General features: G+C 40.5%; 1 protein-coding gene across 1 annotated transcript; it reads right to left on the bottom strand.

Annotated features, from left to right (window-relative positions):
* Window positions 1–264: 264 nt before the first annotated feature.
* On the bottom strand, window positions 265–24,758 carry LOC138433310 (putative selection and upkeep of intraepithelial T-cells protein 1 homolog). Its single transcript, XM_069575727.1, is given in 9 exon segments — window positions 265–415; window positions 417–471; window positions 4,453–4,560; window positions 6,673–6,783; window positions 9,426–9,457; window positions 9,459–9,702; window positions 13,346–13,384; window positions 13,387–13,692; window positions 24,683–24,758. Coding segments are annotated over 9 exon segments (1,122 nt in total).
* Window positions 24,759–25,010: the final 252 nt, after the last annotated feature.

A 25,010-nucleotide genomic window follows, 5' to 3' on the forward strand; every position in this document is an offset into this window, starting at 1 on the left:
GAGTTATCCTGAGACTATTATTATCTTGCTTGGGCAGCTTCATTGCACGTGTAGTTTCACTACATGTACCAAACACATCATGTTAGAAAAGTATAAATTCTGGCAAGAAAATCTCTAAAGTATTATTCTTACATCAAATACACTGAGAGCTTCATACACTAACAGATCAAAAGAAAATGCACAGGTCTTTGTCCCCCCCCGCAACCCCCCAGCTATTAATGCTCAAGGACTGGAAAGGTCACTTTTGTAGAAACCCCAGGAGACTCAAGAAGCTACAATCAGAGACTGTATCTGGAGATCAGTTAGAAGAATGCTGCCTTTTGAGTTACCACCGTTCCCATTCCATTTACCTCTGAGTCTAAAGTGAGCAGAGGAACTGATCACAGTGATGAAGACCATCAGAACACACAGGATCAGTCATATCCTCCAGCCACATGGCATCCAACTCGAAATGTGGATCTGAAACATGGACTGTAGAGAGATGCAAGCATTAGAAGAGTCACAGTAGGGAAAGGAGGACTGGATTACAGACTAACAATAGGTTCGCTTTTCACATTCCTATTGCTCCATACTTCTCCAAACTTCACCTTGTATGAGGGTGAAGGAAAGGCAGGCTGGGTTGCGTAGACGATCCTGGAGACGAGCACATTTGGGCTAAGTGTGGAAGAAGGCTGTGAAGAGGCAGATATTGTTTCTTCCACCCAAGCATCACGACACTTGCTCTGGTTGGCCAGAGTCTGAAGGATGGATAGACACATGATACCTTTGTCTACTTCATGAGGTGCTGCAGGCCCTCAAGAACTGTAGACCTCTTGAGAAATATGGTGAAATAGAACAATCTGGAATGAGCAGAATCTCTGAGATGAAAAAGATATTATAATTCTCGAAAGTTATCCTCTTATCTATAGCAGACATCCTCTGCAAAGTATGTTTTCTGGGTGATTCTAAAAGTGGAGAATATCCCCACCTCATAATACTGATTAATATGTCTTGTGATGGGAGCACCATTACCAACAGTTAGGGTATCTGTTTCATTACTGGTCAGCTATGCCTATTCAAAATAACTTTCCTATACTAACTCTAGTTTGTTTCACTGACGTGACTGTTCACTGATTCATACTATCTTATAGAGAAGGACAACCAAGACAGTAAGGATGGGGAAACAGGAGTCAGGAGTCTTAAATCCATGTTCTTAAATAATGGTTGAAATAACTGACAATATTCTTCTTGGAGAAGAGAAAACTCAAAAGTCACCAAAATCGTTGCCCTCACAATATATTCCATATGGTCATAGACTGCACAAATGGGGGGTAAACTGTTTCCCTAATAAATATGTACTTTACCCTGTAATTTGATATAAATTCTCAGCCCTTGACTAGATCGGAGGCCCCTTTTATAAGAGTGATAGCGTGAATTTTTTTTAATAGAAAAATTGCTCTGGGAGCTTGTGCAAAATGATCAAAGAGTGAAGAGTCTACATGTGTTCCTCTTGGTCACACACCTCTATTTTTCTCAGGTTAACATTAAGGGGAACTTCAAAGCTCTTCTCCTAAGGGGTAGAACAAAATTTAAAATAAAATCGAAGGAAAAGCTCGGAAATAAAATAGCTCTAGGATGCTAAGAGTGCCGGAAGATTGTGTGTGTGTGTGTGTGTGTGTGTGTAAATCTATGCTGACTTCTTAGTTTTTTTTCCTTTCTACATGGCTAAGGATGTCCGTGCTTAGAAGGAAAGTTAAGGTCATGGTGAGGTGCGAGTGAAGAAAGACATGCCATGAGCTTAGGAGAAGAGGGAGGAAGGATGATGCAAACGCATGTAACCCAATCTTCCCACCAGCTGAGACACCAGACAGGGAATTGTGACGGAATCCATAGATAATGCTAATAATAATGATAGTAATAACAGTATCAAACATTAGTGTGGTTTGCACTATGCGTGAACCCAGACTAAATGACTTCAATATATTGACTAATTTAACCTAAAATAACCTTATGAAACAAGCATTATCATTGATATTTTAAGGATGAAGAAACTACAGTTCAGAGACTTTAAATAAGTTCCTCAAGTTCACACAGTTAGAAGTATAGCCCAGAAAGCCTGACTCTAGTCTGGCAATGATTCTTGGAAATAAATAGTATACATGTCTTGCAGGTTTCTCTGTGCATGACCTCCACACAAAGCAGGAAGAGCAGAATATGTCTGTTGGAGACTCAAGGCAATCTGATTTATTGTAAAATATTCAGAATAAGGGACGCATGATTCAAACCCCAGTAATAACTTTATTATTTGCTGGGTCAACTGATGTAAGTTGATCAAATTTTACATTCTTCTGTATCTGCAGCTCCAAAGTGAAGATAATAATAAACACTGCATAAAGATGTTAAGAATTAAAATCTACAATGTTTGTGGAATTTCCTGGAAATTCATATTTGTTAAATGAATTGACAAGTGCTTTCTGAATTGATAAACATCAAGAAGGAAAATCAGTCCAGAAAGTCACAACTAACAGAAAGTTGCCTAAATAAGGAATGAGGTTGCTAAATGAGATAGTTATAGAGGAAGCAATATCCATGGAGGAAAGTCCATTTTAAGTAAGGAGAAGAAAGTTCAGTAGCAATTAGAAAAGAGATTAGTGGATGGGTGTTCCTTGCCTAATTACCAGGAGTTGTGAGCACTGTGGGTAGAGGCCTCTGTGATCAATGACTTAGTTTTAGGTCTTCAAGTTAGAGTAAGCAAAAATAAAATTTTAATTCCCAGATTCACTGTTAAGGATTCCAAGTCTGCTTTGACAACGACAGTGAGCTGCAACCTATTCTTGGGGTTTTCTGTTATATCCAACGGAAGCCTCATAAATCAAGTACCCAGGCAATATTTCCCTGTAATGATCAATTCCTTTTCACAAGACTGCTGACTAAATATCTCTTTCTTTTTAATTTTATTTTTAGTCTTTCCATAGAGGAACAGTACACTACAGTTATTGAAACAGAGGCCTAAGTGCCTGGTTGGGGTCCGGGCATTGCCATTACTTAGCTGTGTGAATAGCTATTCAACTTCTTTGTATTCCAGATTTTATCACATATAAAATCTAGTTCACTGAAGAGTAAATGTATTAATATTATAAAATCCATACAGCACATAATAAATGTTTAATATGTACTAGCTCCGCACCCCACTCCAGTACTCTTGCCTGGAAAATCCCATGGGCAGAGGAGCCTGGTGGGCTGCAGTCCATGGGGTCGCGAGGAGTTGGACATGACTGAGCGACTTCCCTTTCACTTTTCACTTTCATGCATTGGAGAAGGAAATGGCAACCCACTCCAGTGTTCTTGCCAGGAGAATCCCAGGGACAGGGGAGCCTGGTGGGCTGCCATCTATGGCGGCGCACAGAGTCGAACATGACTGATGCGACTTAGCAGCAGCAGCAGCTCTTACCATAGTATCTTGCTCCTTTCCTCTAGCACAAATAGAGAGAGTATTTAGTTTGCTAACATGCAAAGCAAGATTCAGGTATGGCTTTTCTTAAAGTGAAATATATAAGCAGTTTCCAGTCTAGTATTATTTAAGACTATTTGGTCTTTATTGCATAGGAGAAAATTAATAAATAAAATCCTCTGAATAGTTCAGCCCCATTTTGTGCCTGGGGACCTCAAAGATAGAGCTGAGGACCCATTTTAAAACATGCTGGGTTTAGCTATCCCCAGACTTTTACAATTGCCCTTTCCACTTCACCTTCAAAGACAGTCAAAGGGAAGGATCAGTTTCAGTTGTCCATACAGACCATGAGTAGTAGTAGTGTTAATCTGGCTCTTGGCGACCCAGTGGACTGTAGCCTGCCAGGCTCCTTTGTCCATGGAATTCACCAGGGAAGAATACTGGAATGGGTAGCCATTCCTTTCTCCAGGGGATTTTCCTGACCCAGGGATCAAACCCATGTTTCCTGCATTGCAGGCAGATTCTTTACCACATGAGCCACCAGGGAAGCCTGAGAACAGGTCATAAACTTAAGCAAAATATCTGTGGACATATAAATCATTTTGAGAAGAAGACTTTTTTCTTTGTATCAGTCTCTTAAAGTAATCTATAGCGCCTAACGTTTAAGATATACTGAATTATTATCTCGTCTAAGCTAAGCTAAAAGTACAGGAAGAATTGGCTGGATTTTTGGCAGAATATAGCTATTTTACTGAAGAAAATATTTTCTTTTGCTAGGGAGAAGAGGTATCAGCAGTTTGTATCATTAAACTCACAAAATTCTGAAGGCTGGAATCCAAATCCAGTGATATGAGGGCCAAAAATTTATCGTTCATGGAATTCAAACAAATATTTGAGGTACAAGAAGAAACCCAAGCTTTCAGATAAACAGCATTGTTACTCTTCTTTGGCTAAATGTTTTACCAGATACTGAGCACTTAGAGATATTTTCACAAAGTTTTCATCTTTTTGGTCCCACATACCTCTTTTTTTGTGATGCAAATAGAAAATGAAGGAGACAATCATACTGAATGAAGTCAAGACTATTAGTATGCCCACTAACCAAGGAGATACTGTATTGCAGGAGCAACCTGAAAAAAAAAATAGAGAGAGATCACCATGAGTTATTGGTGTGGAGATACTTCAGATTGGGGGAAATGCACCAGAAAAACAAGACTTATAGTTTAATGCCATCCCTTTGTATGTATTTAGAACAGAACTAAGGGTGAGGAGTTCAGAGTTCAGTCGATCAGGGGCAGGTCGGGGGGAGGTGGGGAGAGGAAATAAAGGGCTAAGGTTTAGGACTAGTGGATCCCAAGTATCTGAAGGCTCAGGTCTAAAGATGTTGGTCACTGGGACAAAAGCAGAGCTGTTTCTAGGATGGGAGTGGTTTGGGGCTCAGGCTAAACAGACCCAGAGGAAAGTAACTCATTTTTCTTTTTCTTCCTCTAGCCCATCAATCAGCGTGCTGCATTAGGGAGAGTGGGACAGAGCTATCTAGATTCAAAATAGGCCAGAGTAGGACAGGTCTGGAGACTTCTGAACTGCCTAAGAGATCATAAGAGCTCTGAAAGTAAGAATCTCATGAAAGGGTTGTTAGACAACATACTGCTTAAAATCTTATTCAGCACACATCACTGTGGTGTCATTTGGCTACCTAGTCTTCCCATGAAAATATTCTATTACATAGGGGCTCAACAACACAAGTGATGCCCATCCCTCCATTGTGGGGTATTATGCATAGTCCAGGGTTTCCCAGATAGCTCACTGGGTAAAGAACCTGCCTGCCACTGCAGGAGATGCAGGTTTGATCCCTGGGTTGGGAAGGTCCCCTGGAGGAGGGCAAGGCAACCCACTCCAGTGTTCTTGCCTGGAGAATCCCATGGATAGATAAGACCGGTGAAGACAGTCCATAGGGTCACAAAGCGCTGGACATGACTGAAGCAGCTTAGCAGACACACATGCAGTCTAACTTAATGTTTAAAATCTGGGATACAAAGATTCATGAGCACCATGGTGGCATAGATGGCTCTCATTTTTGTCTCCCCATCAACATCAAAAATGTGGCACCTATCCATAAAGAGGAGTACCTCTATAGGACACAGAATCATACACCAAGGGACCTGGGAAGAGTTCTGCTCACCTGTGTGTCGGGTAATAGGAAGACATTATCCAGTACAGGCTCTCAAACGTAGTGGAGATTGTAAATTATTTCTGGCTCTTCTTATCTGTGCTCCTGGAGAACATGCAGAACACTGATCTACTAAAGAGAGAGGCTTTGTGGACGTCCAAGTTTTCAGCTAGAAAGAGACCTCAGAAGAGTATAATCTTGAAAGATAGAGCTATACCAGAAAGGATCTGTGAATTTGAAGGGTTATTAATTTATTTATTTTAATTGGAGGTTAATTACAATAGTGTGATGGTTTTTGCCATACATCAGCATGAATGGGCCACAGGTATACATGTGTCCCTCACATCCTGAACCCCCTGCCCACCTCCCTTCCCAGCCTATCCCACTGGGTTGTCCCAGAGCACTGGCTTTGGGTGCCCAGCTTCATGCATCAAACTTGCACTGGTCATCTATTTTACGTATGATAATGGATATGTTGAATTTGAAGGTTTTAAAACTGAGTACACCTTCGAGTCACGAACAGCTATTTTTGTGTGTGTCTTAAAATTTCCCCCTAAATCCCCCAAGTCCATTTCCCCCGAAGCAACTTAGTTGAGATGGATGAAAACTTTCCCCTTGGGAAAGGTAAGCTACCTGGATTAACTCTCCCTGTATGCTCTATTTTTCTGATGCTCTGTACTATTTAAGTGACCTCTATGCAGCTGTTTCTGTCCTGTGCAGTCAGGACTTTATTTCCTGCCCTGACAAAGTCATTGTACTATTTAAGCAGTCAAGTGAGAGATATGTGTAAACTGTGTTAAGTGTTAAATGCTAAATGTTTAAAAATTCTCCCAGTTTGTTGGGAAAGCTATCACCATAGGAAAAAAATAATAATTTGAATTTGATTGAGGTACAAGAAAGCCCAGGCTTTCAGACACACAGCCTTGTCAGGAGGCCAAGGAATGGTGAAGAGCATCTAGTAATGACCTAAGCATTCAGAACTTTCTGAGGCACACAGGCTTGAAAATCAAGGATCATGCAGCTTTAGCTCCCCCTTCCCCCTTTACATCTCCCACCCTTCAAACCCACTTACTTTGCAATCTACGATGTAGAGCAACACTGGATACCAGGGTAAAGGTCAGCAGTAGAGCCAGAATTAAGCCCAGGATCAACTTCCAAACTGTATTCCATAGAAACAGTTTATCTGCAATAGATTCATCCAAACCATTCAAGACCCCACAATGCTGAGATATTAGACCTAAGCTAGTTTGGGGAGCCAGTTATAATTGGGTGAGTGAAAAGCGACCAAGAGTCTGAAGTGGGACTAAGCCAAATGTGATGTAGTTTGAGACTGGAGCAAAGGGAAGTGAAGACTGCTCATTCCAATTCTTCCCATCCATTCTATCTCATGTTCCCCTTGAAGTAGGGCTGGTTTCTTCCCACTAAGCCTCAGACCAACTCAGTTCTTTAGTCCTTTTGTTTAAGCAATCAGTATATATGTAGTCCTGAGTTCTCCAATGTGTTCCTGGGTCTGGCATTATTCTTCTTGAATACATTTCGAGATTATGTAAACTTTCCTTCTCTCCTATTCACATGAACAAACATCTGCTTTTGTTTGCTGATTTGCACATACTGTACATAGATACCTGTCATTTCACTGGGAATCTGATATTTTTCTCCCCAGAGAAATAAACACAAAAGTATTCTAAAAGTAGTAAATTGCTAAACCTGTTGGGAACTTATTCCTATTATAATAATCTTGAATTGGGATTATTCAATTATTCAATCTCAATTCTCTTGAATTGAGATTATCCCTCTCAGTATGTGGCTCCAATATTAGTTTCACAGACATATACAAATACTAATACATATACAGTTACTTAGAAATTTCCAAGGCACTCATTTTGTTTTATTTCAATCTTTCAAGTATCTATTATTTTTTGCTTATCAACTACGTGCCATGAAATATTTGAAGAGGCTGGGGTATATCAAATACAACCAAGATCTCTACCTCTGTTTTAGAAAAGGAGATAGATAAGTGACCAAAAAAAACCATAATAAATAATCTATATAGTAGGTTAAAAGGTGATACTACTATATAAAAAAGAAAAATGAAAAGAGGGTAAGGTGATAGGAAATCCCAGGTAGAGAGAGGGGTACAAGTTGTGTTTTTTTGAAAAATTAGTTTGTCAAAGTGGTCTTTATTTCAAAGGTGAGACGAGTATAGACTTGAAGGAGATAGGTAATTTATTGGAATTAGAGCATTCTGGCAAGAGGGAGCAACTGGAGCAAAGACCCCAAAGCAGGAGCAGTTCTGGCTTAGTTGGGGAACAGCAAGGAGGCCTGCATGATTGGACTAGAGGAGACACGAGAGGACATTAAGGGGTAGGCCAGGCAGGGATCAGGAGCACAGGTAGTGCAGGCCCCCGTGGGTCATTCTACTCAGAATAAAATGGGGGATCATTGCAGGGTTTCAAACAAAGGGTGACATATGTTTCACGTTTTAAATGGGTCCTGATATCCATGTGATGAGACTACACTATTGTGGACAGGAGAAGAAGTAGGGAGCACTTTATAGATGCTGTTGCCAGTATTCAGACCATGGACAATAGTGTCTTTGACTTGGACGGCAGCAAAGTGGTAAGAAATGGTGAGACTCTGGGTATAGTTTATAAGTAAAACTAGTATTATCTCTTGACACATGTGATATCGAATATAAGAGAAAAATGGGAGTCAAGGATGACTTCAGGATTTTTTTCTAAGAAACTAAAAATATGAAGTGTGACTGGGAAGGCAATAAATCACACAAGTTAACAGGTAATTAAGAGTTTAATTATAGATCTGTTTCATTTGCAATATTTGCTAGATGTCAGTATTGAGATGTTAGGTTTAAAGATGAAACTAGGGTTTGGGAGAGAGGTCTGGATAAAAGATATCATTTGAGGAGTTATTATGATTTCATGTTAAACTATGAGATAGAATTAAGTCACACTAGAGAAAAGTGAAAGTCGCTCAGTCATGTCTGACTCTTTGTGACCCCATGGTCTATATAGTCCATGGAATTCTCCAGGCCAGAATACTGGAGTGGGTAGACTTTCCTTTCTCCAGGGGATCTTCCCAACCCAGGGATTGGGCCCAGATCTCCTGTGTTACAGGTGGATTATTTACCAGCTGAGCCACAAAGGAAGCCCAAGAATATTGGAGTGGGTAGCCTATCCCTTCTCCAGCAGATCTTCCCGACCCAGGAGTTGAACTGGTGTCTCTTGTATTGTGGGAGAAGGCAATGGCACCCCACTCCAGTACTCTTGCCTGGAAAATCCCATGGATGGAGAAGCCTGGTAGGCTGCAATCCATGGGGTCGCTGACAGTCGGACACGACTGAGCAACTTCACTTTCACTTTTCACTTTCATGCATTGGAGAAGGAAATGGCAACCCACTCCAGTGTTCTTGCCTGGAGAATCCCAGGGACGGCGGAGCCTGGTGGGCTGCAGTCCATGGGGTCGCACAGAGTCGGACATGACTGAAGCGACTTAGCAGCAGCAGCAGCAGCTCCTGCATTGCAGGCAGATTCGTTACCAACTGAGCTATCAGGGAAGTCCACAGTAGAGGAAAAAAAAAAAAAGGCTCAAAGACTATGCCTTGGGAAACTTGTATTATCAAGAAGTCAGAGTGAAAAAGATGATGTAGCAGAAGAGAATAAGGAAGAAAACAAGTAAGTCGGTGAACAAAGCCAAGAGAACATAGTACCCTAAAAACCAAGTGAAGAGAGTATATTTATTTTTCTCTTTAGTTTATAAATTTGATGACAATGGCCATCATCTAGAGAACAAACACACAGATCTCACTTGATAGGACAATGCTTGTCTTCTCCTCTTGATGTTACAGGGTTTTGAAGGTAGCAGGTGACATTTCCATGGGTGCTTTGTATTAGAAGGGTCATCTCCATGTTGAATAATTTGTCTGTATCCTGTGAATGGGATTTTGAGGAAGGTGAGATGATCTCTTCTCTGCTGTCTCTCCATTCCATTTGAGGCTGTGGAAACCAACCTCCTGAATTACATTCCACTAAAAGACCTTTGGCATTAGGATGATGCACCAGCATCTGCATTTCTAGGCTTGTAGCTGTTGGAAAGAAAAGGAAAAACAAGATTCAGGTGATGGGTTGGAGAAATAGAGTAGGAAAAGCCCCTTTCCGCTATAAATCTTATGCCTGTAGATATATGGACAGCTAAGCACTGTGAGGTTCTGATTGTTTCTACGAGCTAATCAAAAGGGAAACAGGCTAAGCCAGACTGAAGTGTTGTGCTATACAAACTTAACACCCCAGTCCTGAAAAATCAGGACAGCGCATTTGTTTGATCTATTCTTTTAGTCAGTCAAAAATATTTACTGATTATTTTCTAAACCTAGGAGACTGAGTTAGGTCATGGATGAAGAGAAACAATTAAGATCTCAGTCCTCATAGAATTTATAGTTAACATTTTTCTTATATTTTCATCATTAGTCTCATCAGTTCGGTTCAGTTCAGTCGCTCAGTCATGTCCGACCCTTCCTGTCCATCACCATCTCTCGGAGTTCACTCAAATTCACGTCCATCGAGTCGGTGATGCCATCCAGCCATCTCATCTTTTGTCATCCCCTTTTCCTCCTGCCCCCAATCCTTCCCAGCATTAGGGTTTTTTCCAATGAGTCAACTCTTTGCATGAGGTTACTATAATTTATTATTAAATAGTAAATAGCATAAAGTCTAATTTGCAGCTTTAATTGAAACTTTAATTTATGTGCTCTTTGCATAAAATAGGTAACATATTACTATTGGGTTGGCCAGAAAGTTCCTTTGGCCAACCAGAATAAACTTTTTGGCTAACCCAATATTATAAAAAAAAATTACTAGGTATTGGTTTAGAGAAAATAAACAAGTTTTTGAAAAATTTCCTTATGTTGCTGGGGATGTAAGACTTGCCTAAACTGTGAATAAAGAATGAGCAGAGATTCAAAAAATTACTCCATTTTACTTTACATTAAAGTTACTTTAAATTAATGTCTGTGAAAACTTCTACAGTGATGGAAATATTCCATATATCTGTGATCCAATTTGTAGTGTTTGCTACATGAGACTTCAGCACCTAAAATGTAATCAATGAGATTAAAGAACTAAATTTTCAATTTTGTTTAATTTTTACTTTTAATTTTATTAAATAAAAATTGAAGTAGCCACATGTGGCTAGTGGCTATCACATTGGATAGGTTAGTTCTAGGCCATACAGATGAGTGTCACAATAGCCAATGAAAATGTTATGTGTGAATGGGCCTTGGATCCTACACTTATGCCCTCATATTTGGGAAGCCCTTCAATTAACTTTGAGTCTTCCATTTTCCCACCATTTCTGTGCTATTCAGAAAACTTGAAGACTGAGGCAATTTTGGAGGACATGGAAGATTGTGGATAAGGCTTTTTGAACTAGATTTAGAACTAGTTCAGTTCAGTTCAGTTCAGTTGCTCAGTCGTGTCCGACTCTTTGTGACCCCATGGATCACAGCACACCAGGCCTCCCTGTCAATCACCAACTCCCAGAGTCTACTGAAACTCATCTCCATTGAGTCAGCGATGCCATCCAACCATCTCATACTCTGTCGTCCCCTTCTCCTCCTGCCTTCAATCTTTCCCAGCATCAGGGTCTTTTCCAATGAGTCAGTTTTTCACATAAGGTGGCCAAAGTGTTGGAGTTTCAGCTTCAGTATTAGTCCTTCCAATGAATACTCAGGACTGATTTTCTTTAGGATGGACTGATTGGATCTCTTTGCAGTCCAAGGGACTCTCAAGAGTCTTCTCCAACACGACAGTTCAAAAGCATCCATTCTTCAGCACTCAGCTTTCTTTATGGTCCAACTCTCACATCCATACATGACCACTGGAAAAACCATAGCCTTGACTAGATGGACCTTTGTTGACAAAATAATATCTCTGCTTTTTAATATGCTGTCTAGGCTGGTCATAACTTTCCTTCCAAGGAGTAAGCATCTTTTAATTTCATGGCTGCAGTCACCATCTTCAGTGATTTTGGAGCCCCCCAAGGTAAAGTCAGCCACTGTTTCCACTGTTTCCCCATGTATTTCCCATGAAGTGATGGGACCAGATGCCATGATCTTCGTTTTCTGAATGTTGAGCTTTAAGCCAACTTTTTCACTCTCCTCTTTCACTTTCATCAAGAGGCTCTTTAGTTTGTCTTCACTGTCTGCCATAACGGTGGTGTCATCTGCGTATCTGAGGTTATTGATATATCTCCGAGAAATCTTGATTCCAGTTTGTGCTTCATCCAGGCCAGTGTTTCTCATGATGTACTCTGCATATAAGTTAAAAAAGCAGGGTGACAATATACAGCCTTGACGCGCTCCTTTTCCTATCTGGAACCAGTCTGTTGTTTCATGTCCAGTTCTAACTGTTGCTTCCTGACCTGCATATAGATTTCTCAAGAGGCAGGTCAGGTGGTCTGGTATTCCCATCTCTTTCAGAATTTTCCACAGTTTATACTGATCCACACAGTCAAAGGCTTTGGCGTAGTCAATAAAGCAGAAATAGATGCTTTTCTGAACTCTCTTGGATTGATGATCCAGTGGATATTGGCAACTTGATCTCTGGTTTTTCTGCCTTTTCTAAATCCAGCTTGAACATCTGGAAGTTCATGGTTCACATATTGCTGAAGGCTGGCTTGCAGGATTTTGAGCATTACTTTACTAGCATGTGAGATAAGTGCAATTGTGTGGTAGTTTGAACATTCTTTGGCATTGCCTTCCTTTGGGATTGGAATGAAAACTGACCTCTTCCAGTCCTGTGGCCACTGCTAAGTTTTCCAAATTTGCTGACATATTGAGTGTAGCACTTTTACAGCGTCATGTTTTAGGATTTGAAGTAGCTCAACTGGAATTCCGTCACCTCCACTAGCTTTGTTCATATGATGCTTTCTAAGGCCCACTTGACTTCACATTCCAAGATGTCTGGCTCTAGGTGAGTGATCACACCATTGTGATTATCTGGGTCATGAAGATCTTTTTCGTACAGTTCTTCTGTGTATTCTTGCCACCTCTTCTTCATATCTTCTGCTTCTGTTAGGTCCATACCATTTCTGTCCATTATTGAGCCCATCTTTGCATGAAATGTTCCCTTGGTATCTCTAATTTCCTTGCAGAGATCTCTAGTCTTTCCCATTCTGTTGTTTTCCTCTATTTCTTTGCACTGATCACTGAGGGAGGCTTTCTCATCTCTCCTTGCTATTCTTTGGAACTCTGCATTCAGATGGATATATCTTTCCTTTTTGTCTTTCCTTTTCCTTTGTGTGATTTAGAACTAAGTAGTCAGTAAATTGAGTCAAGGAGAAATGGGAATAAGAATGATTATTAAAAAGACAATTGTAAAGATTTAAGTCACTTCTATAGTCAGGTTTTACTAAAGTGTTGCCAAAAAATAATTGAAAAAAAATAGTAATAAATCTTGAAAGGATTCTGTTGATACTTTACAGATCTAACAGTGCATATGAACATGGAAAAACTGACAGTTCTTGCTGATAAAGGTAATGTGTGCAGAGACAAAATTTGCAATCTTAATCCTCCACTTTCCCCCATTTAATGACTAAATATATGAATCTGAACTTGCTAACTAAACCCTGACTATGAAATGGTCAGAAATATTGAGGATATTCTTAATACTCAGCCTCAGGTGGACTGAGAATCATGGATGCATAGACGTCTCAGAGGGATCCATCCTTACATGTGACCTTTACCTCTGTGATGGCCTCCTCATAGAATCACCATCTTTGAAGAAACGGTGGTATGTCCCGTCATCATCAGCATTCACACTAAAGATTCTGAGGGTCACCTTACCCTCTCCAATGGCGTCTGTGAGGAGCTCTGTCCGCTCCACGTAATTAGAGATGGTTTCTCCATACAAGTCTTTACCATCCTTGTACAGGTGAACAGGTTTTTTGTAGTGGTTCCGGAACCAGCGTATCTCCGTGTGCTCTGCACTCTGTGGTGGGGACAGCTGGCAGCTGAGCTCAACTTTTCCACCCAGTGGAGCCAAGACTGGCCCCTCTATGCCATTCACTGTGAACTGCTCTGGGAAGGGAGATAGCAACCAAAAGGTGAGAGTATGAGCCAGGACACGCCATGTACTTCATTCATGTTTGTACCTGCTGAGTTCCTAGTTTTCTAGGTGTCAGTGGGCTTCTAACATTCTGTCTAAATACCACCTATAGGACCGCCTTACTGTTTTAGTATCTTTCTAGATACTCCCAAATTTTCCCTTTGAATAGGATCAAGACATAAATTTCATGGAAATAGAAAAGCAGAGACCAGCTAAAAGTCCACCAGGCTAGGTACTTAATAATGGTACAGTGTTGAGAAGAGTTCCCTGTGCTATACAACAGGTCCTTACTATTGATCTATTTCATACATGTGGTGGTGGTTTAGTCACTAGTCATGTCAGACACTTGTGACCCCATGGACTGTAGCCTCTGTCCATGGGATTTCTGAAACAAGCATACTGGAATGGGTTGCCATTTCATTCTGCAAGGCATCTTTCTGACCCAGAAATCGAACCTGAGTCTCCTGAATTGCAGGTGGATTCTTTACCACCTGAACCAGCAGAGAAGCCCCTATTTCATATATAGTAGTGTGTATATGGAGAAGGCAATGGCCACCCACTCCAGTACTCTTGCCTGGAAAATCCCATGGACAGAGGAGCCTGGTAGGCTGCAGTCCATGGGGTCGCTAAGAGTTGGGCACAACTGAGCAACTTCACTTTCACTTTTCACTTTCATGCACTGGAGAAGGAAATGGCAACCCACTCCAGTATTCTTGCCTGGAGAATCCCAGGGACAGAGGAGCCTGGTGGGCTGCTGTCTATGGGGTTGCACAGAGTCGGACGTGACTGAAGCGACTTAGCAGCAGCAGCAGCAGCAGTGTGTATATGTCAATCCTAATCTTCCAGTTTATCCCCCACATCCTCTCCTCCCTGGTAACCATAAGCTTGTTTTCTACATCTGTGACTGTTTTGTAAATAAGTTTTAGATTAAAAAATAAGTTTTACCATTTTTTAGAGTCCACAATAAGCAACATCATTTGATATTTGTCTTTATGCCTGACTTACTTTACTCAGTACAACAATCTCCAGGTACTTTTATGTTGGTGCAAATGGCATTATTTCAACTTTTATGGCTGAGTAATAGTCCCTTGTATTTATGTACCATATCTTCTTTATCCATTCATTGTCAATGGCTATTTAGTTTGTTTCCATGTCTCGACTATTGTAAGTAGTGCTGCAATGAACATTGGGTGAATGTATTTTTTTGAATAATGGTTTCTCTGGATATGTATCCAGGAGTGGGATTGCCGGAACATATGTTAGTTCTATCCCATCAGGAAGCTTCCATAAGCCTCTTATCCTTCTCTGTCAGAGGGCAAACAGACTGAAAACCACAGTCACAGAAAACTAACCAATATCATCACATGGACCACAGCCTTGTCTAACTCAATGAAACTATGAACCATGCCGTGTAGGGCCACCCAAGACGGACAGGTCATTGTGGAGAGTTCTGACAAAATGTGGTCCACTGGAGAAGGGAATGGCAAAACACTTCATTATTCTTGCCTTGAGAACCCCATAAACACTATGAAAAGGCAAAAAGATAGGACACTGAAAGATACACTCCCTATCTTTAGGTTGGTAGGTGCCCAATATGCTACTGGAGAAAAGTGGAAAAATAACTCCAGAAAGAATGAAGAGACGGAGCCAAAGCAAAAACAATACCCAGTTGTGGATGTGACTGGTGATGGAAGTAAAGTCTGATGCTGTAAAGATCAATATTGTATAGGAACCTGGAATGTTAGGTCCGTGAATCAAGGCAAATTAGACGTGATCAAACAGGAGACGGCAAGAATGAATATTGACATTTTAGGAATCAGTGAACTAAAATGGACTAGAATGGGTGAATTTAACTCAGATGACCATTATATCTACTACCGTGGGCAAGAATTCCTTAGAAGAAATGGAGTAGCCATCATAGTCAGCAGTAGAGTCTGAAACGCAGTACTTGGATGTAATCTCAAAAACAATAGAATGATCTCTGTTCATTTCCAAGGAAAACCATTCAGTATCACAGTAATCCAAGTCTATGCCTCAACCAGTAATGCTGAAGAAGCTGAAGTTGAACGGTTCTATGAAAACCTACAAGACCTTCTAGAACTAACACCCCAAAAAGATATCCTTTTCATTATAGAGGACTGGAATGCAAAAGCAGGATGTCAAGAAGCACCTGGAGTAACAGGAAAATTTGGCTTTGGAGTACAGAATGAAGTAGGGCAAAGGCTAACAGAGTTTTGCCAAGAGAACGCACAGGTCATAGCAAACACCCATTTCCAACAACACAAGTGAAGACACTACACATGGACATCACCAGATGGTCAATATCGAAATCAGATTGATCATATTCTTTGCAGCCAAAGAAGGAGAAGCTTTATGCAGTCATCAAAAACAAGACCGGGAGCTGACTGTGGCTCAGATCATGAACTCCTCATTGCCAAATTCAGACTTAAATTGAAGAAAGTAGGGAAACCACCAGACCATTCAGGTATGACCTAAATCAAATCCCTTACAATTATACAGTGTAAGTAAGAAATAGATTCAAGGGACTAGATCTGATAGATAGAGTGCCTGATGAACTATGGATGGAGGTTCATGACATTGTACAGGAGACAGAGATCAAAGCCAACCCCAAGAAAAAGAAACGCAAAAAAGAAAAATGGCTGTCTGAGGAGGCCTTACAAATAGCTGTGAAAAAAGGAGAAGCAAAAAGCAAAGGAGGAAAGGAAAGATACACCCATTTGAATGTAGAGTTCCAAAGAATAGGAATGAGAGATAAGACAGCCTTCCTCAGTGATTACTGCACAGAAATAGAGGAAAGCAATAGAATGGGAATGACTAGAGATCTCTTCAAGAAAATTAGAGATACCAAGGGAACATTTCATGCAAAGATGGGTTCAATAAATGATAGAAATGATATGGACCTAACAGAAACAGAAGATATTAAGAAGAGGTGACAAGAATACATGGAAGAACTGTACAAAAAAGATCTTCACAACCCAGATAATCACCTAGAGCTAGACATCTGGAATGTGAAGTCAAGTTGGCCTTAGTCAGCATCACTACGAACAAAGCTAATGGAGGTGATGAAATTCCAATTCAGTTCCATTCAGTTCAGTCACTCAGTCGTGTCCGACTCTATGTGACCCCATAAGCTGCAGCACACCAGGCCTCCCTGTCCATCACCAACTCCCGGAGTTCACGCAAACTCATGTCCATTGAGTCAGTGATGCCATCCAACCATCTCATCCTCTGTAATCCCTTTCTCTTCCTGCCCTCAATCTTTCCCAGCATGAAGGTCTTTTCAAATGGGTCAGCTCTTCACATCAGGTGACCAAAATGTTGGAGTTTCAGCTTCAGTATCAGTCCTTTCAATGAACACCCAGGACTGATCTCCTTTAGGATGGACTGGTTGGATCTCCTTGTAGTCCAAGGGACTCTCAAGAGTCTTCTCCAACACCACAGTTCAAAAGCATCAATTCTTTTGTGCTCAGCTTTCTTTATAGTCCAACTCTCACATCCATATATAACTACTAGAAAAACAATAGCTTTGACTAGACAGACCTTTGCTGACAAATAATGTCTCTGCTTTTTAATATGCTGTCTAGGTTGGTCATAACTTCCCTTCCAAGGAGTTATTTCAAATCCTAAAGATGATGCTGTGAAAGTGCTGCACTCAATATGTCAGCAAATTTGGAAATCTCAGCAGTGGCCACAGGACTGGAAAACATCAGTTTTCATTTCAATCCCAAAGAAAGGCAGGCCAAAGAATGCTCAGACTACCACACAACTGCACTCATCTCACACGTTACCAAAGTAATGCTCAAAATTCTTCAAGCCAGGCTTCAAAAGTACATGAACTGTGAACTTTCAGATCTTCAAGCTGGATTTAGAAAAGGCAGAAAAACTAGAGATCAAATTGCCAATATCCGTTGGATCATTGAAAAAGCAAGAGAGTTCCAGAAAAACATCTATTTCTGCTTTACTGACTATGCCAAAGCCTTTGACTGTGTGGATCACCACAAACTGTGGAAAATTCTGAAAGAGATAGGAATACTAGACCATCTGACCTGCCTTTTGAGAAATCTCTATACAGGTCAGGAAGCAACAGTTAGAACCAGACATGGAAAAACAGACTGTTTCCAAATAAGGAAAAGAGTACATCAAGGCTGTATATTGTCACCCTGCTTATTTAACTTTTATGCAGAGTACATCATGAGAAATGCTGGGCTGGATGAAGTACAAGTTGGAATCAAGATGGCTGGGAGAAATATCAATAACCCTGGTGGCTCAGAGGTTAAAGCGTCTGCCTCCAATGAGGGAGACCTGGGTTCGATCCCTGGGTCAGGAAGATCCCCTGGAGAAGGAAATGGCAATCCACTCCAGTATTCTTGCCTGGAGAATCCCACGGACGAAGAAGTCTTGTAGGTTACAGTCCACGGGGTCGCAAAGAGTCAGACACAACTGAGTGACTTCACCTTCACCCTCAGATATGCAGATGACACCACCCTTATCGCAGAAAGTGAAGAAAAACTAAAGAGCCTCTTGATGAAAGTGAAAGAGGAGAGTGAAAAAGTTGGCTTAAAACTCAACATTCAGAAAATTAAGATCATGGCATCTGGTCCCATCACTTCATGGCAAATAGATAGGGAAACAGTGGAAACAGTGACAGGCTTTATTTCTTTGGACTCCAAAATGACTGCAGATGATGACTGCAGCCATGTAATTAAAAGATGCTTAGTCCTTTGAAGAAAAGTTACAACCAACCTAGACAGTATATTAAAAAGCAGAGACATTGCTTTGCCAACAAAGGTCTGTCTAGTCAAAGCTATGGTTTTTCCAGTAGTCATGTATGGATGTGAGAGTTGGACTATAAAGAGAGCTGAGGGCCAAAGAATTGATGCTTTTGAACTGTGGTGTTGGAGAAGACTCCTGAGAGTCCCTTGGATGGCAAGTAGATCCAACCAGTCCATCCTAAAGGAAATCAGTCCTGAATATTCATTGGAAGGACTGATACTGAAGCTGAAACTCCAACACTTGGGCCACCTGATGTGAAGAACTGATTCATCTGAAAAGACCCTGATACTGGAAAAGATCAAAGGCAGGAGGAGAAGGGGATGACAGAGGATGAGATGGTTGGACGGCATCACCGACTCAATGGACATGAGTTTGGTAAACTCCGCGAGTTGGTGATGGACAAGGAGGCCTGGCATGCTGCAGTGGAGTTGCAAAGAGTCGGACACGACTGAGCAACTGAACTGAACTGAACTGAAAGAAACATGAAAAGAAGCTTAATATCATGTGTTGTTAGTAACTATAAATTAAAGCAATCAGATACTACCAAAAACCTATTAAAATGGCTGAAATTCAAACACTGACAACATCAAATGCCGACAAAATGTGGAGTAAATGAAACTCATTCATTGTTGGTAGGAATGCAAAATGTTATAGCCACTTAACAGAAGAGTTTGGCAATTCCTTACAAAGCTCAATATGTAATCACTATATGTTCTAGCTGTCAGCCTTCTAGATATGCAATCCAAATGGGGCTGCCTCCACACAAAACTACATCCACACAAGAACTTTCACTTCAATGTTCCTAGAATTTTTATTCATAACTGCCATCAAATTAGAAGCAAACAATATAACTTTCAATAAGTGAATGAATAAACAAACTCTGGTACATCCAGACAATGTAATATTATTCAGTGGTAAAAGAACTGAGCCATCAAATCATGAAGACACATGGAGGAAACTTAAATGCATATTGCTAAGTAAGGGGGTCATTATGAAAGGCTATGTATGTATTGTATGATCCCAAGTACATGACATTCTGATAAAGGCACAACTAGGGGAACAGTGGAAACAGCAGTGGTTACTAGGACTTCAGCAGGAGGGAGTGATGAACACAAGGAGCATAGGATATTTTTAATATGGGGTACAATGGTTCTGTATGATACTGTAATGGTAGACACATGGCATTATGCCTATATTAATATAGTACATTTGAGGAATTAAGAGCTGCGCAGCGAAAAAGATATGACCACAAGGTGGCAGTAGCACCGGTATTTGAGAAGCAGTTTGACAGACTTGCATAGGTCACAGGCCCCACAGTATGAGAGACCATTTAGAGGCACAGGGAACACCATGCAAAAGGGGCGAGGAGCAAGGGAACTCACAGGGGAGAGAAAAGTCAGGGAGAAGTTTTACGTGTCTAGCAATGTCACCCCACAGCACAGTGAAGAGTCAAGCGCTCTGCAGGACAATAGTGGCTTGGGGTCTCTCTAGCTACAGGGCTTATTTTACCTGTGGCTAGCAGATGTTGGGTGCAGTTCCAAGGGACATACAAAGCAGAAAGGCATTATGTAGTTAAAAGTATGCTCATTTTTAATATATTTTAAACAACCGGATATGTAAAAATTTGAGTTTGACAATGGCAAGCTTTTGAGTGAGAGGGTCTCAGCCTTAAAGAAGTAAGCAATGTAGGGCCAGTATGCAGAGGCCAGTTGCATTCATTTATATAATAATTTGTTAACACCCAGAGAATTTTATAACACGAAGTACAAACCCTAATGTGAATTTGATTTAATAATATTAATAATTATCAATATTGGTGCATCAATTGTAGTAAACGAATTGATACTGCACTATAGAAGATGTTCGTAGTACAGGAAACTTTGGAAGGGCAGGGAGAGGAAGGGAGAATGGGGTTTTATGGAAACGTGATGCAATTTCTTTTTAACAAACATTTGTTCATTTGACTGTGCCAGGTCTTAGTTGCAGCATGCACGCTCTTAGTTGCAGCATATGGGTTCTAATTCCCTGATCAGGGATCAAACCTGGGTCTCCTTCATTGGGAGCATAGAGTCCTAGCCACTGGACCACCAGGAAAATCCCTCTGTGTGATTCCTACACAATTTTTCTGTAAAGATAAAACTGCTTTAGAAAAAAAGTAGTAAAATTTAAAAAGTCAATGAGGATAAAAAGTAGGACACGATAAAGGGAGACTGCAGAAACATCATAATTTACAAAATAAAATAAAAGTCCAAAGCAAAAAACCCCTCTGCATATTCAAAATATAATTAATAAGTCAATAGACAACTATAAACTGGTAAGAAATAAGTGGGATAGGTACAACAGATAAAAAATTCTCAATATTTAAGAGTTTTTAAACAGCAATGAGGGAAAAACTAACAGTACAAAGAAGATGTGGAGTAAAGACCTATGCAGGCAGTTCAGAGAAGAAAAAATACGATTTTTGTCTGAAAGATATTAAGTCTCACTCATTAACAAAAAGGTAAAATACAATCACTATGAGAATTTATTTTTCATCTGTAAGTTTGGAAAAGATAAAAAGCTTTGGTATCTGCAATATCTGAAATAGCGATATTACCTGTTGGTGGAAATGCAGACTAGTAACGATTTCAGTGTCCTGCCATTTTGCCTTTTCATACTGTTCATGGGGTTCTAAAGAGAACGCACTGGTCATAACAGACACTCTCTTTGTCAACACCAAAATCAGATTGATTATATTCTTTGCAGCCAAAGATGGAGAAGCTCTATACAGTCAGCAAAAACAAGACCAGGAGCTGACTGTGGCTCAGATCATGAACTCATTGCCAAATTCAGACTTAAAGTGAAGAAAGTGGGGAAAACCACTAGACCATTCAGGTATGACCTAAATCAAATTCCTTATGATTATACAGTGTAAGTGAGAAATAGATTTAAAGGACTAGATCTGATAGACAGAGTGCCTGATGAACTATGGACGGAGGTTTGTGACATTGTTCAGGAGACAGGGATCAAGACCATCCCCATGGAAAAGAAATGCAAAAAAGAAAAATGGCTGCCTGAGGAGGCCTTACAAATAGCTGTGAAAAGAAGAGAAGTGAAAAGCAAAGGAGAAAAGGAAAGATATAAGCATCTGAATGCAGAGTTCCAAAGAATAGCAAGGAGAGATAAGACAGGCTTCCTCAGTGATCAATGCAAAGAAATAGAGGAAAACAACAGAATGGGAAAGACTAGAGATCTCTTTAAGAAAATTAGAGATACCAAGGGAACATTTCATACAAATTTGGGCTCGATGAAGGACAGAAATGGTATGGACCTAACAGAAGCAGAAGATATTAAGAAGAGGTGACAAGAATACACAGAAGAACTGTACAAAAAAGAGCTTCACGACCCAGATAATCATGATGGTGTGATCACTCACCTAGAGCCAGACATCCTGGAATGTGAAGTCAAGTAGGCCTTAGAAAGCATCACTCTGAACAAAGCTAGTGGAGGTGATGGAATTCCAGTTGAGCTATTTCAAATCTTAAAAGATGATGTTGTGAAAGTGCCGCACTCAATATGCCAGCAAATTTGGAAAACTCAGCAGTGGCCACAGGACTGGAAAAGGTTCAGTTTTCATTCCAATCCCAAAGAAAGGCAATGCCAAAGAATGCTCAAACTACCGCACAATTGCACTCATCTCACACACTAGTAAAGTAATGCTCAAAATTCTCCAAGCCAGGCTTCAGCAATATGTGAACCATGAACTTCCAGATGTTCAAGCTGGTTTTAGAAAAGGTAGAAGAACCAGAGATCAAATTGCCAACATCCACTGGATCAAAACCAATACAATATTGTAAAGCAACTAACCTCCAATTAAAATAAATAAATTTATATTTTAAAAAATTAAAAAAAATTAAATTAAATTTAAAAAAAAAAAGCAAGAGAGTTCCAGAAAAACATCTATTTCTGCTTTATTGACTATGCCAAAGCCTTTGACTGTGTGGATCACAATGAACTGTAGAAAATTCTGAAAGAGATGGGAATACCAGACCACCTGACCTGCCTCTTGAGAAACTTATATGCAGGTCAGGAAGCAACAGTTAGAACTGGACATGGAACAACAGACTGGTTCCAAATAGGAAAAGGAGTACATCAAGGCTGTATATTGTCACCCTGCTTATTTAACTTCTATGCAGAGTACATCATGAGAAACACTGGGATGGATGAAGCACAAGCTGGAATCAAGATTGCCAGGAGAAATATCAATAACCTCAGATATGCAGATGACACCAGCCTTATGGCAGAAAGTGAAGAGGAACTAAAAAGCCTCTTGATGAAAGTGAAAGAGGAGAGTGAAAAAGTTGGCTTAAAGTTCAACATTCAGAAAACTAAGGTCATGGCATCTGGTCTCATCACTTCATGGAAAATAGATGGGGAAACAGTGTCAGACTTTATTTTTGGGGGCTCCAAAATCACTGCAGATGGTGATTGCAGCCATGAAATTAAAAGACGCTTACTCCTTGGACAGAAAGTTATGACCAACCTAGATAGCATATTGGAAAGCAGAGACATTACTTTGCCGACTAAGGTCCATCTAGTCAAGGCTATGGTTTTCCAGTGGTCATGTATGGATGTGAAAATTGGACTGTGAAGAAAGCTGAGCGCCAAAGAATTGATGCTTTTGTACTGTGGTGTTGGAGAAGACTCTTGCGAATCCCTTGGACTGCAAGGAGATTCAACCAGTCCATCCTAAAGGAGATCAGTCCTGGGTGTTCATTGGAAGGACTGATGCTGAAGCAGAAACTCCAATACTTTGGCCACCTCATGCGAAGAGTTGACTCATTGGAAAAGATTCTGATGCTGAGAGGGATTGGGGACAGGAGGAGAAGGGGACGACAGAGGATGAGATGGCTGGATGGCATCACCGACTCAGTGGACGTGAGTTTGAGTGAACTCCGGGAGTTGGTGATGGACAGGGAGGCCTGGCGTGCTGTGATTCATGGGGTTGCAAAGAGTCGGCCATGACTGAGTAACTGAACTGAACGGAACGATATCAGAATGACATATTCAATACCATAATAAAAAAACACATAACCTTTGACCAGCAGGTCTATTCACTGGAATATTTGCTACCTTTGTACTCATAGGTATGCTCAAAAACATATGTATAAAGACATTGGTAGCAGCACTATTTTATTAGCCAAAGGCTGGATCCCACCTAAATGTACATCACTTAGATTTCTGTCATTTAATCAGCAGCTCTTTGCTAGAAATGCTTAAATCTTATACTCCATTTGATGTCTCAGGCTTTCTATTATTGTTGTTGTTCAGTCACCCAGTTGTGTCCAGCTGTTTGTGACTCCACTGACTGCAGCAGGCCAGGCCTCCCTGTCCCTCACCATCTCCCGGAGTTTGCCCAAGTTCATGCTCATGGCATTGGTGATGCCGCCCAGCCATCTCATCCTCTGACACCCTCTTCTCCTTCTGCCCTCCATCTTTTCCAGCATCAGAGACTTTCAATGAGTCATCTGTTTGCATCAGATGACCAAAATTCTGGAGCTTCAGCTTCAGAATCAGTCCTTCCAGTGAATATTCAGGGCTGATTTCCCTTATGATTGGCAGGTTTGACCTCCTTGATGTCCAGGGGACTTTCAGGAGTCTTCTCAGCACCACAGTTCAAAGGCATCAATTCTGTGGCATTCTGCCAAAGAATAGATAGGCTTTTGATTACCTACATCTAAATATACTATTATTTCTGCTTTGCATAGATCCCTTTACCAAATGTGAATTTTCATCACCTGTCAACTTTCCACCAGCCTATCCCATCCTTATTTTACTAATAATTCACATGGATTCCAGTATGGATCTGTGACTTAAACCACTTCCTCGCGGTATAAATAGTATTTAAATCTGTCTCCTAAATATGAATATTGGTTCTCAAGGGCAAGTATTAGGTCTTTATTTGCCTCTTCTCCACGGAACCTAACAAAAATCTGGGTACATGAAAAAGAAGACTCGCTGATTAGAAATATTTAGTTTTTCTAACCATAAACTGGATCTTATAGTACACATCATCATAACATAACTACATGTTAAATCTAAAAACAATGGTCCCTTTTGTTTGGTTCTTGTTTTTCCTGACCTACTTGATATTGGTGTGGCTCAGACGAGTAGGAGAAAGCTTCATACCTGAACTTGGTGTTAGCATCTGCAGGAGGAGCATGGCAACAAAGTATCTAGAGAAAGACTGTCCTGTCTTTTCCATTAGCCTGTGATAAGAAATGAGGCCAGTTTAGAGACAGTGTTAACAGAAGCAAGACTTTGCAGAAATCACATATCTCCACATCTTTTTTTCTGCAGTAATGGACTGCCAAATAGTGTTGCCAGATAAAACGTAAGACTTCCAGTTATATTTTAATATCAAATAAAACAGTGACAGCTTTTTAGTATACATACTTTCAGTACATTTTGCATCCTGTAATTTTTATGTTCTAAATCTGGCAACCTTGCTCTTAAG

The sequence above is a fragment of the Ovis canadensis genome, chromosome 1 (genome assembly GCF_042477335.2).
Source record: "Ovis canadensis isolate MfBH-ARS-UI-01 breed Bighorn chromosome 1, ARS-UI_OviCan_v2, whole genome shotgun sequence".
Classification (NCBI taxonomy): Eukaryota; Metazoa; Chordata; class Mammalia; order Artiodactyla; family Bovidae; genus Ovis; species Ovis canadensis.